This window comes from Oncorhynchus masou, chromosome 27 (assembly GCF_036934945.1).
Source record: "Oncorhynchus masou masou isolate Uvic2021 chromosome 27, UVic_Omas_1.1, whole genome shotgun sequence".
Taxonomy (NCBI): Eukaryota; Metazoa; Chordata; class Actinopteri; order Salmoniformes; family Salmonidae; genus Oncorhynchus; species Oncorhynchus masou.
In genome coordinates, this window is record NC_088238.1 from 3886786 (window position 1) to 3904285 (window position 17500).

The following is a 17500-nucleotide window of genomic DNA, read 5'->3' on the forward strand; positions in this document are numbered from 1 at the left end:
GGCCATTATACAGAGAAAGCAATCTACCCTCTTGATATCCTTCCTGGGTTAGCAATTTAAACATGCTGCGTCATGGATTAATTAGTTAGAGGAGTATTCCAAATTTAGTTGTAATATCTGATTAAAAAATATTGCAGGGTTTACCTTGTCAGTGTGTTGTGTTGTTTTGTGGAAGTATTAGATCAAGAGTATGTAATAACGATAAAATTTAATTGGATTTGAGACGTCCCTGTGGAAATGCAATAGGCTCAACGTCTCTGTGGAAATGCAACAGGCTCAACATCCCTGTGGAACTACGACAGGCTCAACGTCCCTGTGGAACTACGACAGGCTCAACGTCCCTGTGGAACTACAACAGGCTCAACATCCCTGTGGAACTACAACAGGCTCAACGTCCCTGTGGAACTACAACAGGCTCAACGTCCCCGTGGAACTACAACAGGCTCAACGTCCCTGTGGAACTACGACAGGCTCAACATCCCTGTGGAACTACAACACGCTCAACGTCCCTGTGGAACTACGACAGGCTTAACGTCCCTGTGGAACTAGAACAGGCTCAACGTCCCTGTGGAACTGCATCAGGCTCAATGTCCCTGTGGAACTGCATCAGGCTCAATGTCCCTGTGGAACTGCATCAGGCTCAATGTCCCTGTGGAACTGCATCAGGCTCAATGTCCCTGTGGAACTGCATCAGGCTCAATGTCCCTGTGGAACTGCATCAGGCTCAATGTCCCTGTGGAACTGCATCAGGCTCAATGTCCCTGTGGAACTGCATCAGGCTCAATGTCCCTGTGGAACTGCATCAGGCTCAACGTCCCTGTGGAACTGCATCAGGCTCAACGTCCCTGTGGAACTGCATCAGGCTCAATGTCCCTGTGGAACTGCATCAGGCTCAATGTCCCTGTGGAACTGCATCAGGCTCAATGTCCCTGTGGAACTGCAACAGGCTCAACGTCCCTATGGAACTACAACAGGCTCAACGTCCCTGTGGAACTGCAACAGGCTCAACATCTCTGTGGAACTACGACAGGCTCAACGTCCCTGTGGAACTACAACAGGCTCAACGTCCCTGTGGAACTGCAACAGGCTCAACATCTCTGTGGAACTACGACAGGCTCAACGTCCCTGTGGAACTACAACAGGCTCAACGTCTCTGTGGAACTACAACAGGCTCAACGTGCCTGTGGAACTACAACAGGCTCAACGTCTCTGTGGACCTAAACTCAGCAAAAAAAGAAACATAACCTGAACAAGTTCCACAGTTCCACATGTGACTAACAGAAATTGAATAATATGTCCCTGAACAAAGGGGGAGAAAAATCAAAAGTAACAGTCAGTATCTGGTGTGGCCACCAGCTGCATTAAGTACTGCAGTGCATCTCCTCCTCATGGACTGCATCAGATTTGCCAGTTCTTGCTGTGATATGTTACCCCACTCTTCCACCAAGGCCCCTGCAAGTTCCCAGACATTTCTGGGGGGGAATGTCCCTAGCCCTCACCCTCCGATCCAACAGGTCCCGGACGTGCTCAATTGGATTAAAATCCGGGCTCTTCGCTGGCCATGGCAGAACACTGACATTCCTGTCTTGCAAGGAATCATGCACAGAATGAACAGTATGGCTGGTGGCATTGTCATGCTGGAGGGTCATGACAGGATGAGCCTACAGGAAGGGTACCACATGAGGGAGGAGTTATGTCTTCCCTGTAACGCACAGCGTTGAGATTGCCAGCAATGACAACAAGCTCAGTCCGATGATGCTGAGACACACCGCCCCAGACCATGACGGACCCTCCACATCCAAATCGATCCCGCTCCAGAGTACAGGCCTCAGTGTAACGCTCATTCCTTCCACGATAAACGCAAATCCGACCATCACCCCTGGTGAGACAAAACCGCAACTCGTCAGTGAAGAGCACTTTTTGCCAGTCCTGTCTGGTCCAGCGACGGTGGGTTTGTGCCCATAGGTGACGTTGTTGCCGGTGATGTCTGGTGAGGACCTGCCTTACAACAGGCCTACAAGCCCTCAGTCCAGCCTCTCTCAGCCTATTGCAGACAGTCTGAGCACTGATGGAGGGATTGTACGTTCCTGGTGGAACTCGGGCAGTTGTTGTTGCCATCCTGTATCTGTCCCACAGGTGTGATGTTCGGATGTACCGAACCTGTGCAAGTGTTGTTACACGTGGTCTGCCACTGTGAGGATGATCAGCTGTCCGTCCTGTCTCCCTGTAGCGCTGTCATAGAAGTCCCACAGTACAGATATTGCAATTTATTGCCCTGGATCTGCAGTCCTCATGCCTCCTTGCAGCATGCCTAAGGCACATTCACGCAGATGGACAGGGACCCTGGGCATCTTTCATTTGGTGTTTTTCAGAGTCAGTAGAAAGGCCCCTTTAGTGTCCTAAGTTTTCATAACTGTGACCTTAATTGCCTACCATTTTGTAAGCTGTTAGTGTCTTTGTGACCGTTCCACAGGTGCGTGTTCATTAATTGTTTGTGATCTGTGAAGTTATTTGGATTGTCACTAATTATCTTTGAAAGACAGGGTCCTGAACAGGGATGTTTCTATTCTTCCTGAGTTTACAACAGGCTTGGTGTGTAGTTGGTGTTTGTACAGATATCGGATCTTAATTTGACCAGTTTCGTCTCAGAAGTCAAATTAACTTGCATCAGGAGGATTTGATATTCTCAAAAAAAAAACAGGAAATTTGTTTTGATAGGCTACAAAAAAATACACTTGTATTTTATAATTTAGACCAGTATCTATCGTGTGTTATTAAGCCATATAAAATGACAATTGTTGATGTGTGATTTGAGTTTTTTTTCCATTTGAATGTCTCAGTAGTAGGACCTGCAGTATTAGGACATCCCGTCTAGTGAATGTCTCAGTAGTAGGACCTGCAGTTTTAGGACATCCCGTCTAGTGAATGTCTCAGTAGTAGGACCTGCAGTATTAGGACATCCCGTCTAGTGAATGTCTCAGCAGTAGGACCTGCAGTATTAGGACATGCATCCCGTCTAGTGAATGTCTCAGTAGTAGGACCTGCAGTATGAGGACATCTCGTCTAGTGAATGTCTCAGTAGTAGGACCTGCAGTATTAGGACATCCCGTCTAGTGAATGTCTCAGTAGTAGGACCTGCAGTATTAGGACATACATCCTGTCTAGTGAATGTCTCAGTAGTAGGACCTGCAGTATTAGGACATGCATCCTGTCTAGTGAATGTCTCAGTAGTAGGACCTGCACTATTAGGACATGCATCCCGTCTAGTGAATGTCTCAGTAGTAGGACCTGCAGTATTAGGACATCCTGTCTAGTGAATGTCTCAGTAGTAGGACCTGCAGTATTAGGACATGCATCATGTCTAGTGAATGTCTCAGTAGTAGGACCTGCAGTATTAGGACATGCATCATGTCTAGTGAATGTCTCAGTAGTAGGACCTGCACTATTAGGACATGCATCCCGTCTAGTGAATGTCTCAGTAGTAGGACCTGCAGTATTAGGACATCCTGTCTAGTGAATGTCTCAGTAGTAGGACCTGCAGTATTAGGACATGCATCCCGTCTAGTGAATGTCTCAGTAGTAGGACCTGCAGTATTAGGACATCCTGTCTAGTGAATGTCTCAGTAGTAGGACCTGCAGTATTAGGACATGCATCCCGTCTAGTGAATGTCTCAGTAGTAGGACCTGCAGTATTAGGACATGCATCATGTCTAGTGAATGTCTCAGTAGTAGGACCTGCAGTATTAGGACATGCATCCTGTCTAGTGAATGTCTCAGTAGTAGGACCTGCAGTATTAGGACATCCCGTCTAGTGAATGTCTCAGTAGTAGGACCTGCAGTATTAGGACATCCTGTCTAGTGAATGTCTCAGTAGTAGGACCTGCAGTATTAGGACATGCATCCTGTCTAGTGAATGTCTCAGTAGTAGGACCTGCAGTAATAGGACATCCTGTCTAGTGAATGTCTCAGTAGTAGGACCTGCAGTATTAGGACATCCGTCTAGTGAATGTCTCAGTAGTAGGACCTGCAGTATTAGGACATCCTGTCTAGTGAATGTCTCAGTAGTAGGACCTGCGGTATTAGGACATCCCGTCTAGTGAATGTCTCAGTAGTAGGACCTGCAGTATTAGGACATCCTGTCTAGTGAATGTCTCAGTAGTAGGACCTGCGGTATTAGGACATCCCGTCTAGTGAATGTCTCAGTAGTAGGACCTGCAGTATTAGGACATCCCGTCTAGTGAATGTCTCAGTAGTAGGACCTGCAGTATTAGGACATGCATCCCGTCTAGTGAATGTCTCAGTAGTAGGACCTGCGGTATTAGGACATCCCGTCTAGTGAATGTCTCAGTAGTAGGACCTGCAGTATTAGGACATCCTGTCTAGTGAATGTCTCAGTAGTAGGACCTGCAGTATTAGGACATGCATCCCGTCTAGTGAATGTCTCAGTAGTAGGACCTGCAGTATTAGGACATCCTGTCTAGTGAATGTCTCAGTAGTAGGACCTGCAGTATTAGGACATGCATCCCGTCTAGTGAATGTCTCAGTAGTAGGACCTGCAGTATTAGGACATCCCGTCTAGTGAATGTCTCAGTAGTAGGACCTGCAGTATTAGGACATGCATCATGTCTAGTGAATGTCTCAGTAGTAGGACCTGCAGTATTAGGACATCCCGTCTAGTGAATGTCTCAGTAGTAGGACCTGCAGTATTAGGACATGCATCCCGTCTAGTGAATGTCTCAGTAGTAGGACCTGCAGTATTAGGACATGCATCCCGTCTAGTGAATGTCTCAGTAGTAGGACCTGCAGTATTAGGACATGCATCCTGTCTAGTGAATGTCTCAGTAGTAGGACCTGCAGTATGAGGACATCCCGTCTAGTGAATGTCTCAGTAGTAGGACCTGCAGTATTAGGACATCCCGTCTAGTGAATGTCTCAGTAGTAGGACCTGCAGTATTAGGACATCCCGTCTAGTGAATGTCTCAGTAGTAGGACCTGCAGTATTAGGACATCCCGTCTAGTGAATGTCTCAGTAGTATGACCTGCAGTATTAGGACATCCCGTCTAGTGAATGTCTCAGTAGTATGACCTGCAGTATTAGGACATCCCGTCTAGTGAATGTCTCAGTAGTAGGACCTGCAGTATTAGGACATGCATCATGTCTAGTGAATGTCTCAGTAGTAGGACCTGCAGTATTAGGACATCCCGTCTAGTGAATGTCTCAGTAGTAGGACCTGCAGTATTAGGACATGCATCCCATCTAGTGAATGTCTCAGTAGTAGGACCTGCAGTATTAGGACATCCCGTCTAGTGAATGTCTCAGTAGTAGGACCTGCAGCATTAGGACATCCCGTCTAGTGAATGTCTCAGTAGTAGGACCTGCAGTATTAGGACATGCATCCTGTTTAGTGAATGTCTCAGTAGTAGGACCTGCAGTATTAGGACATGCATCCCGTCTAGTGAATGTCTCAGTAGTAGGACCTGCAGTATTAGGACATGCATCCTGTCTAGTGAATGTCTCAGTAGTAGGACCTGCAGTATTAGGACATCCTGTCTAGTGAATGTCTCAGTAGTAGGACCTGCGGTATTAGGACATCCCGTCTAGTGAATGTCTCAGTAGTAGGACCTGCAGTTTTAGGACATGCATCCCGTCTAGTGAATGTCTCAGTAGTAGGACCTGCAGTATTAGGACATGCATCCCGTCTAGTGAATGTCTCAGTAGTAGGACCTGCAGTATTAGGACATCCTGTCTAGTGAATGTCTCAGTAGTAGGACCTGCAGTATTAGGACATCCCGTCTAGTGAATGTCTCAGTAGTAGGACCTGCAGTATTAGGACATGCATCCCGTCTAGTGCGTTGGTGTGTGATCGAGCGAGAGAGAAAGAGAACTGCAGGTGTTCATTGAATTTATGTAAATCACGATGCTCATTTGAATATTGTTACTCATTGTTTATTTATTCCTCACCTTATTATTTTTTAATTAAATTTTTCTGTTTGTATTGTTTTTCTTTTTTTTCTCTCTGCATTGTTGGGAAGGGCCCGTAAGTAAGCATTTCACTGTTAATCTACACCTGTTGTTTACAACGCATGTGACAAATACAATTTGAGGTGCAGGAACATTTTCTGGGAAAACAGAGTGATCAAATTAAGATATTACATACGTAGTTTATAGTTTTAAATTGTATTAGAGAAGAATCCCCTTCTTTTTGGCTTCAGGTGAGAAAGCAGCAGTGACTTAACAATGCCATAGCCATGCAGGTAGGCTACACCTACAGATGTAGGATCTTCATTTGAGCCAGTTTGCTACAACAGGAAATTATCCTGCATCAACAGGAAATGTGAGTTATTATATGGATTATAATTAATGGAAATGTTTTGTAGGGATTGATACGTTTTTCGTCAGGGCAAATCAAGTCTCAAATTTCAAAGTGGAAATTGCAAACTTTAGGAACCTCAGCAACAAAAGAGTGATCAAAGAAAGATCCTACATCTGTAGGCTGGTATGATTCTGGAGTAAAATAGCAAGATGTCTTTAGGTTGTTCCTATCTCTGCATCTTTATGGCCCTGGCAAATATCTAAATAGCAAGACAAACGAATGAACTTTCTCCAAGAAAGTGCTTAGTCAGAGGGTTCATCGGACATCTCTCATTAATCAATTCTACCTCACTAGGTGGAAGTCGAACGTGTTCCCGGCTTATGACGCAAAAAAATGTCAAGCTGAAAGCCTGCAACAAGAGAACATGGCACTCCTTTTGTCATCGAAATTAAAAAAGGCTGTATTAGATTGGTTTACCACACTGTTATATTAAGATGTGTTATTTTTGCACCTTGAGCCACGTGATGATAAACAGAATCTGTCATTGTCCCAACAGCAGTGATGTGAGGTGACAGGCAGACAACACCAGACCCCCACCAGGGACCATGCTCCTCTATTGACCTTCAGCCCTAGGGAGGGATGGAGGGAGGGAGGGAGGGATGGAGGGAGGGAGGGAGGGAGGGAGGGAGGAGGGGAGAGAGAGAGAGAGAGAGAGAGAGAGAGAGAGAGAGAGAGAGAATCAGGGGATGTTTAACCTCCTTTACTGGATGTCTCGTTCTTGTCCAATGCCACGAGCTCTGCTTCCTTCCATTCCTCCATCTGTCCATCTGTCCAGCCTGGCTGGGCACTGAGTGGGCTTCAGAGGGGTTGAGGAGGACAGGAGGGCAGCTGGTTTGGGCCTTGGCCTGGGGGTACAGGGGAGAGATGTCACTACCACTCATACTGAAGCGGGCTGCCCTCAGAGACAGTGCAATGTGTGTGTATGTGTGTGTGTGTGTGTGTGTGTGTGTCTACTTAGCTGAATTAGTTGAATGGAAACAGCCTGAGGGCTGGAGGACGCAACTTCTCTGCTGCTGCCACTGCTTTATTACACGGAGAGATGGAAGGATGAAGGGAAAGAGGGAGATATGGAAGGATGAAGGGAAAGAGGGAGAGATGTGGGGAAGGAAGGATGAAGGGAAAGAGGGAGAGATGTGGGGAAGGAAGGATGAAGGGAAAGAGGGAGAGATGTGGGGAAGGAAGGATGAAGGGAAAGAGGGAGAGATGTGGGGAAGGAAGGATGAAGGGAAAGAGGGAGAGATGTGGGGAAGGAAGGATGAAGGGAAAGAGGGAGAGATGTGGGGAAGGAAGGATGAAGGGAAAGAGGGAGAGATGTGGGGAAGGAAGGATTGAGGGAGGGAAAGAGGAGGTAGGGGAGGTGCGGGAGTAGGCGTGGAGAGAGTGAGGTGGCAGGAGGGAGGGCTAGAAGGAAGGGAGAGAGGTAAAACAGACAGAGGGAAGGACGAGAGATAGGGGAGGAGGGACAGGGGAGGAGGGACAGGGGAGGAGGGAGGTAGAGATAGGGGAGAGGGGACAGGGGAGGAGGGAGGTAGAGTATGGGGAGGATGGACAGGGTAGGAGGGAGGTAGAGATAGGGGAGGAGGGACAGGGGAGGAGGGAGGTAGAGATAGGGGAGGATGGAGGTAGAGATAGGGGAGGAGGGACAGGGGAGGAGGGAGGTCGAGATAGGGGAGGAGGGAGGTAGAGATAGAGGAGGAGGGACAGGGGAGGAGGGAGGTAGAGATAGGGGAGGAGGGAGGTAGAGATAGGGGAGGAGGGACAGGGGAGGAGGGAGGTAGAGATAGGGGAGGAGGGACAGGGGAGAAGGGAGGTAGAGATAGGGGGAGGGACAGGGGAGGAGGGAGGTAGAGATAGTGGAGGAGGGAGTAAGAGATAGGTGAGGAAGGACAGGGAGGAGGGAGGAAGAGATAGGGGAGGAAAGAAAGGGGAGGAGGGAGGAAGAGATAGGGGAGGAAAGACAGGGGAGGAGGGAGGAAGAGATAGGGGGAGGAATGACAGGGGAGGAGGGAGGAAGAGATAGGGGAGGAATGACAGGGGAGGAGGGAGGTAGTGGATGGACAGGTGAGGAGAGAGGTAGAGATAGGGGAGGTAGAGATAGGGGAGGTAGAGAGGGGAGGAAAGACAGGGGAGGAGGGAGGAAGAGATGGGGGAGGTAGAGATAGGGGAGGAGGGAGGTAGAGATAGGGGAGGAGGGAGGTAGAGATAGGGGAGGAGGGAGGTAGAAATAGGGGAGGAATGACAGGGGAAGGGAGGTAGAAATAGGGGAGGAATGACAGGGGAAGGGAGGTAGAGATAGGGGAGGTAGAGATAGGGAGGAGGGAGGTAGAAATAGGGGAGGAGGGAGGTGAACATAGGGGAGGAATGACGGGAGGAGGGAGGTAGAGATAGGGGAGGAAGGACAGGGGAGGTTATCGGTGATGGTGTGGGGTCCAGGGATGTAATGTTATTGGTGATGGTGTGGGGTCCAGGGATGTAATGTTATCGGTGATGGTGTGGGGTCCAGGGATGTAATGTTATCGGTGATGGTGTGGGGTCCAGGGATGTAATGTTATCGGTGATGGTGTGGGGTCCAGGGATATAATGTTATTGGTGATGGTGTGGCGTCCAGGGATGTAATGTTATCGGTGATGGTGTGGGGTCCAGGGATGTAATGTTATCGGTGATGGTGTGGTGTCCAGGGATGTAATGTTATTGGTGATGGTGTGGGGTCCAGGGATGTAATGTTATTAGTGATGGTGTGGGGTCCAGGGATGTAATGTTATTGGTGATGGTGTGGGGTCCAGGGATGTAATGTTATCGGTGATGGTGTGGGGTCCAGGGATGTAATGTTATCGGTGATGGTGTGGGGTCCAGGGATGTAATGTTATTTGTGATGGTGTGGGGTCCAGGGATGTAATGTTATCGGTGATGGTGTGGGGTCCAGGGATGTAATGTTATTGGTGATGGTGTGGGGTCCAGGGATGTAATGTTATCGGTGATGGTGTGGGGTCCAGGGATGTAATGTTATCGGTGATGGTGTGGGGTCCAGGGATGTAATGTTATTGGTGATGGTGTGGGGTCCAGGGATGTAATGTTATCGGTGATGGTGTGGGGTCCAGGGATGTAATGTTATTGGTGATGGTGTGGGGTCCAGGGATGTAATGTTATTGGTGATGGTGTGGGGTCCAGGGATGTAATGTTATCGGTGATGGTGTGGGGTCCAGGGATATAATGTTATCGGTGATGGTGTGGGGTCCAGGGATGTAATGTTATTGGTGATGGTGTGGGGTCCAGGGATGTAATGTTATCGGTGATGGTGTGGGGTCCAGGGATGTAATGTTATTGATGATGGTGTGGGGTCCAGGGATGTAATGTTATTGGTGATTGTGTGGGGTCCAGGGATGTAATGTTATTAGTGATGGTGTGGGGTCCAGGGATGTAATGTTATTGGTGATGGTGTGGGGTCCAGGGATGTAATGTTATTGGTGATTGTGTGGGGTCCAGGGATGTAATGTTATTAGTGATGGTGTGGGGTCCAGGGATGTAATGTTATTGGTGATGGTGTGGGGTCCAGGGATGTAATGTTATTGGTGATGGTGTGGGGTCCAGGGATGTAATGTTATCGGTGATGGTGTGGGGTCCAGGGATGTAATGTTATCGGTGATGGTGTGGGGTCCAGGGATGTAATGTTATTGGTGATGGTGTGGGGTCCAGGGATGTAATGTTATCGGTGATGGTGTGGGGTCCAGGGATGTAATGTTATTGGTGATGGTGTGGGGTCCAGGGATGTAATGTTATTGGTGATGGTGTGGGGTCCAGGGATGTAATGTTATCGGTGATGGTGTGGGGTCCAGGGATATAATGTTATCGGTGATGGTGTGGGGTCCAGGGATGTAATGTTATTGGTGATGGTGTGGGGTCCAGGGATGTAATGTTATCGGTGATGGTGTGGGGTCCAGGGATGTAATGTTATTGATGATGGTGTGGGGTCCAGGGATGTAATGTTATTGGTGATTGTGTGGGGTCCAGGGATGTAATGTTATTAGTGATGGTGTGGGGTCCAGGGATGTAATGTTATTGGTGATGGTGTGGGGTCCAGGGATGTAATGTTATTGGTGATTGTGTGGGGTCCAGGGATGTAATGTTATTAGTGATGGTGTGGGGTCCAGGGATGTAATGTTATTGGTGATGGTGTGGGGTCCAGGGATGTAATGTTATTGGTGATGGTGTGGGGTCCAGGGATGTAATGTTATCGGTGATGGTGTGGGGTCCAGGGATGTAATGTTATTGGTGATGGTGTGGGGTCCAGGGATGTAATGTTATCGGTGATGGTGTGGGGTCCAGGGATGTAATGTTATCGGTGATGGTGTGAGGTCCAGGGATGTAATGTTATCGGTGATGGTGTGGGGTCCAGGGATGTAATGTTATTGGTGATGGTGTGGGGTCCAGGGATGTAATGTTATTGGTGATGGTGTGGGGTCCAGGGATGTAATGTTATTGGTGATGGTGTGGGGTCCAGGGATGTAATGTTATCGGTGATGGTGTGGGGTCCAGGGATGTAATGTTATCGGTGATGGTGTGGGGTCCAGGGATGTAATGTTATCGGTGATGGTGTGGGGTCCAGGGATGTAATGTTATCGGTGATGGTGTGGGGTCCAGGGATGTAATGTTATTGGTGATGGTGTGGGGTCCAGGGATGTAGTGTTATCGGTGATGGTGTGGGGTCCAGGGATGTAATGTTATTGGTGATGGTGTGGGGTCAGGGATGTAATGTTATCGGTGATGGTGTGGGGTCCAGGGATGTAATGTTATCGGTGATGGTGTGGGGTCCAGGGATGTAATGTTATTGGCGGTCTTTAGTTCTGTGGTGGTCTTTAGTTCTGTGGTGGTCTCTTCAGTTCTATTTAGTTCTGTGGTGGTCTATTTAGTTCTGTGGTACTCTGGCTGTGTGTGTTGTCATCAGTCAGACCCAATACCCTGGCTGTGTGTGTCATCAGTCAGACCCAATACCCTGGCTGTGTGTGTTATCATCAGTCAGACCCAATACCCTGGCTGTGTGTGTTATCAGTCAGATCCAATACCCTGGCTGTGTGTTGTCATCAGTCAGACCCAATACCCTGGCTGTGTGTTATCATCAGTCAGACCCAATACCCTGGCTGTGTGTTGTCATCAGTCAGACCCAATACCCTGGCTGTGTGTTATCATCAGTCAGACCCAATACCCTGGCTGTGTGTGTTATCAGTCAGATCCAATACCCTGGCTGTGTGTTGTCATCAGTCAGACCCAATACCCTGGCTGTGTGTTGTCATCAGTCAGACCCAATACCCTGGCTGTGTGTGTTGTCATCATTCAGACCCAATACCCTGGCTGTGTGTTGTCATCATTCAGACCCAATACCCTGGCTGTGTGTCATCAGTCAGACCCAATACCCTGGCTGTGTGTGTCATCATTCAGACCCAATACCCTGGCTGTGTGTTGTCATCATTCAGACCCAATACCCTGGCTGTGTGTTGTCATCAGTCAGACCCAATACCCTGGCTGTGTGTGTTATCATCAGTCAGACCGAGACAAGCGAACAGAAGAGTCTTGCCTTCTTGAGTTGTTTGTGCCGTTCAACACTAATATCCCTCACCGGTAGGATTCTACACGGGATTCAAGGAGGCCGAGGATGTAATGGGCCTGTTGTAATTACACCCCGATGAGTCATCTTCACAGCCAGACATCGCCTTACCAATTTAGTCAAATCCCTGTACTAACGGCTGTTCGAAGCAGCCCCATCTATCTGCTGTAAATGACTCACATTACAGTACGCCACGCGACAGTGTAGCGTATTAACAGGCTGATCAATGGGTCTGAATACTAAAGGTCAATTGGTAAAAGACAACAAAACATCATTCACATTTTACAACACAGATCACTGCACACAATATACTACAGACAGTATAGGCAAGGTATTCACACAACTCACACCAATATACTACAGACGGTATAGACAAGGTATTCACACAACTCACATCAATATACTACAGACAGCATAGACAAGGTATTCACACAACTCACATCAATATACTACAGACAGTATAGACAAGGTATTCACACAACTCACATCAATATACTACAGACAGTATAGCCAAGGTATATTTAGAATACAGTGGTGCTGTTGTGTACAGTAGTCATTTACAGTGGTGCTGTTGTGTACAGTAGTCATTTACAGTGGTGCTGTTGTGTTCAGTAGTAGGATACAGTGGTGCTGGTGTGTACAGGAGAAGGATACAGTGGTGCTGGTGTGTACAGTGGAAGGATACAGTGGTGCTGATGTGTACAGTGGAAGGATACAGTGGTGCTGATGTGTACAGTAGTAGGATACAGTGGTGCTGATGTGTACAGTAGAAGGATACAGTGGTGCTGATGTGTACAGTAGTAGGATACAGTGGTGCTGGTGTGTACAGTAGTAGGATACAGTTGTGCTGGTGTGTACAGTAGAAGGATACAGTGGTGCTGATGTGTACAGTAGTAGGATACAGTGGTGCTGGTGTGTACACTAGTAGGATACAGTGGTGCTGGTGTGTACAGTAGAAGGATACAGTGGTGCTGGTGTGTACAGAAGTAGGATACAGTGGTGCTGGTGTGTACAGTAGTAGGATACAGTGGTGCTGGTGTGTACAGTAGTAGGATACAGTGGTGCTGGTGTGTACAGGAGAAGGATACAGTGGTGCTGGTGTGTACAGTAGTAATATACAGTGGTGCTGGTGTGTACAGTAGTAGGATACAGTGGTGCTGGTGTGTACAGTAGTAGGATACAGTGGTGCTGGTGTGTACAGTAGTAATATACAGTGGTGCTGGTGTGTACAGTAGTAGGATACAGTGGTGCTGGTGTGTACACTAGTAGGATACAGTGGTGCTGGTGTGTACAGTAGAAGCTGCAAGATCTGTTTCCTTTCCCAACTCTTCAGGCACTGCCTCTGAGAGACATATATCTATAATCAGTAGACCTCTGAGAGACATAGATCTATAATCAGTAGACCTCTGAGAGACATAGATCTATAATCAGTAGACCTCTGAGAGACGTAGATCTATAATCAGTAGACCTCTGAGAGACGTAGATCTATAATCAGTAGACCTCTGAGAGACGTAGATCTATAATCAGTAGACCTCTGAGAGACGTAGATCTATAATCAGTAGACCTCTGAGAGACGTAGATCTATAATCAGTAGACCTCTGAGAGACATAGATCTATAATCAGTAGACCTCTGAGAGACATAGATCTATAATCAGTAGACCTCTGAGAGACATAGTTCTATAATCAGGAGACCTCTGAGAGACATAGATCTATAATCAGTAGACCTCTGAGAGACATAGTTCTATAATCAGGAGACCTCTGAGAGACATAGATCTATAATCAGTAGACCTCTGAGAGACATAGTTCTATAATCAGGAGATCTCTGAGAGACATAGTTCTATAAAGAGACATAGTTCTGTAGAGAGACATAGTTCTATAGAGAGACATAGTTCTATAGAGAGACATAGTTCTAGAATCAGTAGACCTCTGAGAGACGTAGTTCTAGAATCAGTAGACCTCTGAGAGACATAGTTCTATAATCAGTAGACCTCTGAGAGACGTAGATCTATAATCAGTAGACCTCTGAGAGACATAGTTCTATAATCAGTAGACCTCTGAGAGACATAGATCTATAATCAGGAGACCTCTGAGAGACATAGTTCTATAATCAGGAGATCTCTGAGAGACATAGTTCTATAGAGAGACATAGTTCTATAAAGAGACATAGTTCTGTAGAGAGACATAGTTCTATAAAGAGACATAGTTCTATAGAGAGACATAGTTCTATAGAGGGTCCTGTGTGGCTCAGTCGGTAGAGCATGGCGCTTGCAACGCCAAGCGTCGTGGGTTCGATTCCCACTGGGACCACCCATATGTAAAAAGTAGTGGCCCCAGCCGACTTGTAAGTCGCTTTGGACAAAAGCGTCTGCTAAATGGGATATTTTTTTTTTTATTTTTTTTTTTACATAGTTCTATAGAGAGACATAGTTCTAGAATCAGTAGACCTCTGAGAGACGTAGATCTATAATCAGTAGACCTCTGAGAGACATAGTTCTATAATCAGTAGACCTCTGAGAGACGTAGATCTATAATCAGTAGAGACATATAATCAGTAGACAGTAGACTCTGAGAGACATAGTTCTATAATCAGTAGACCTCTGAGAGACGTAGATCTATAATCAGTAGACCTCTGAGAGACGTAGATCTATAATCAGTAGACCTCTGAGAGACGTAGATCTATAATCAGTAGACCTCTGAGAGACATAGATCTATAATCAGTAGACCTCTGAGAGACATAGTTCTATAATCAGTAGTCCTCTGAGAGACATAGTTCTGTAGAGAGACATAGTTCTATAGAGAGACATAGTTCTGTAGAGAGACATAGTTCTATAAAGAGACATAGTTCTATAGAGAGACATAGTTCTATAGAGAGACATAGTTCTAGAATCAGTAGACCTCTGAGAGACATAGATCTATAATCAGTAGACCTCTGAGAGACATAGATCTATAATCAGGAGACCTCTGAGAGACATAGTTCTAGAATCAGGAGACCTCTGAGAGACATAGTTCTATAATCAGGAGATCTCTGAGAGACATAGTTCTATAGAGAGACATAGTTCTATAAAGAGACATAGTTCTGTAGAGAGACATAGTTCTATAGAGAGACATAGTTCTAGAATCAGTAGACCTCTGAGAGACATAGATCTATAATCAGTAGACCTCTGAGAGACATAGATCTATAATCAGTAGACCTCTGAGAGACGTAGATCTATAATCAGTAGACCTCTGAGAGACGTAGATCTATAATCAGTAGACCTCTGAGAGACGTAGATCTATAATCAGTAGACCTCTGAGAGACGTAGATCTATAATCAGTAGACCTCTGAGAGACGTAGCTCTATAATCAGTAGACCTCTGAGAGACATAGATCTAGAATCAGTAGACCTCTGAGAGACATAGTTCTAGAATCAGTAGACCTCTGAGAGACGTAGATCTATAATCAGTAGACCTCTGAGAGACGTAGATCTATAATCAGTAGACCTCTGAGAGACATAGTTCTAGAATCAGTAGACCTCTGAGAGACGTAGTTCTATAATCAGTAGACCTCTGAGAGACATAGTTCTAGAATCAGGAAACAGATATTCCATGTTCCTTTTGTTCCGTTCTTCTTCATTCCCATTGTTGAACTCTCCTTGCTGTCCACACCAGGCTGGATATCTAGCTACCAAACTTGTTAAATCCTGCCGATGTCTCGCTGTCTCAGCTGGCCGGCTGTGTTGACCCTCTCTTACAGCCTTTCCTTGAGCCCACCATCACAGCGGATTCATGAAATGCGTCGTTCGGAGAGAATAGTTCTTAAGAAAAATGTATTTTTAAACAACGATAATCAAAATATCATAATTTCAGCTATAATTTATAAATTATAATTTATTATAATTTCATATTATAACTTGTAAAGAATACTTAAGAGTACATAATTCGCTGACCACCCTGCCTTTGATTAGATAGGTCTCTTTCCCTGCTAATGATATGCTATCCAAAATAGCGAAGTAGCCGAATAGGCAGTGTGATAAGATTATAAACCTGCGTTGCTGGAGGAATCTTACAGTGAATTATGTGAAGATATACACTGACATTGTTCTAGTTGAGGTATGTGGCACAGAAACATGGCTGTACATTGTGACTACTGGGAACTCATTATAAATAGTTCAAAAGCAGCCTTGGCTTGGCTTGCTCACAGACGTTGGGCTATAGACAGGCAACATGTCTCACTCTACATGTACTCAGAAGATACGCAGAATTCCCAAGCTTCTCATTCACTGGGGAAGAGAATTTGAGTAAGACGGACATTTTTTTATTTATTTTTTTTGGTCTTGGAGTTTTGACAATTCTGCAATATTTATTTTGTTTTATTACATGAGGTGTCACATAAGAACACATTGACAAATCTCTCCTTCCCAGTTGGGTATAATTTGCATAAATCAAATTGATATTCTATTGAAAGGGATTAGCTGTGCATTTGTCTGGGTGTAGGGGGAATAATCTCCAGAAGCAACTCTGCTGTCCGTCAAGCTGGGTATATTATATTTGTGCCTGACATGTTAAATTAAAACAATCTGTCTCTAAAATATGTCATTGTCCCTTTACAGGATTACTTGATGACACACATGTACAGCAACGCAGGCAGAGACGACTTGTGGAACAAACTGACTGAGGTATGGAATGTTGATTGCTCTCTCTCTCTCTCTCTCTCTCTCTCTCTCTCTCTCCCTCTCTTCCTCTCTCTCTCTCTCTCTCTCTCTTCCTCTCTCTCTCTCTCTCTCTCTCTCTCTTCCTCTCTCTTCCTCTCTCTTCCTCTCTCTCTCTCTCTCTTCCTCTCTCTTCCTCTCTTTCTCTCTCTCTCTCTTCCCCTCTCTCTCTCTTCCTCTCTCTTCCTCTCTCTCTCTCTCTCTCTTCATCTCTCTCTCTCTCTCTCTCTTCCTCTCTTCCTCTCTTCCTCTCTCTCTCTCTCTCTCTCTCTCTCTCTCTCTCTCCCTCTCTCTCTCTCTCTGTCTCTCTCTCTCTCTCCCTCTCTCTTTCTCTCTCTCTCCCCCTCTCTCTCTACCTCTACCTCTATCTCTCTCTCTCCTCTCTCCTCTCTCTCTCTCTTGGCCGAGGGGTAGAAACACAACACTGTCCACTGGCACCCTGCAGAACATGTCAAAATGGAAAATGCGAAAATGAACCTGTTTTTTTTTTGTTGTTGTTGTGTTTGCCAGATGAAACTATTTATCTTGTCTCACATTCTGTCTCCCGCTAGCACAGCTGCAGCATAGTCTCTATTGTAGAACAACATACAGTATAAAACAACATATAGGTCAGGGACTATTGGGCAACTCTCTTCTCAACAGCGATAGACTTCACAGTCATGCCTGGTGAACTGGTCACCAATATATATATATTTTTTAATTTAATTTAATTTTACCAGTTAAGAACACATTCTTATTTTCAATGATGGCCTAAGAACAGTGGGTTAACTGCCTGTGGGGAGGGAGAAGCTATTGTCCAAAATCAACAGGGGGAATTCAATTCAAAACTACTTTATATTG

General features: G+C 46.0%; 1 protein-coding gene and 1 non-coding gene across 2 annotated transcripts in view; both read left to right on the plus strand.

The window, feature by feature from the left end:
• Positions 1-17500, plus strand: part of LOC135515572 (thyrotropin-releasing hormone-degrading ectoenzyme-like) — a 484406-nt gene that overhangs the window by 318775 nt on the left and 148131 nt on the right. Inside the window, exon 8 of the mRNA XM_064939193.1 lies at positions 16562-16627. Within this exon, the coding sequence (XP_064795265.1) occupies positions 16562-16627 (66 nt within the window). The remainder of the gene's footprint in view (positions 1-16561; positions 16628-17500) is intronic.
• On the plus strand, positions 14205-14280 carry trnaa-ugc (transfer RNA alanine (anticodon UGC)). The gene has a single exon. It is a non-coding gene; the product is annotated as a tRNA-Ala (tRNA).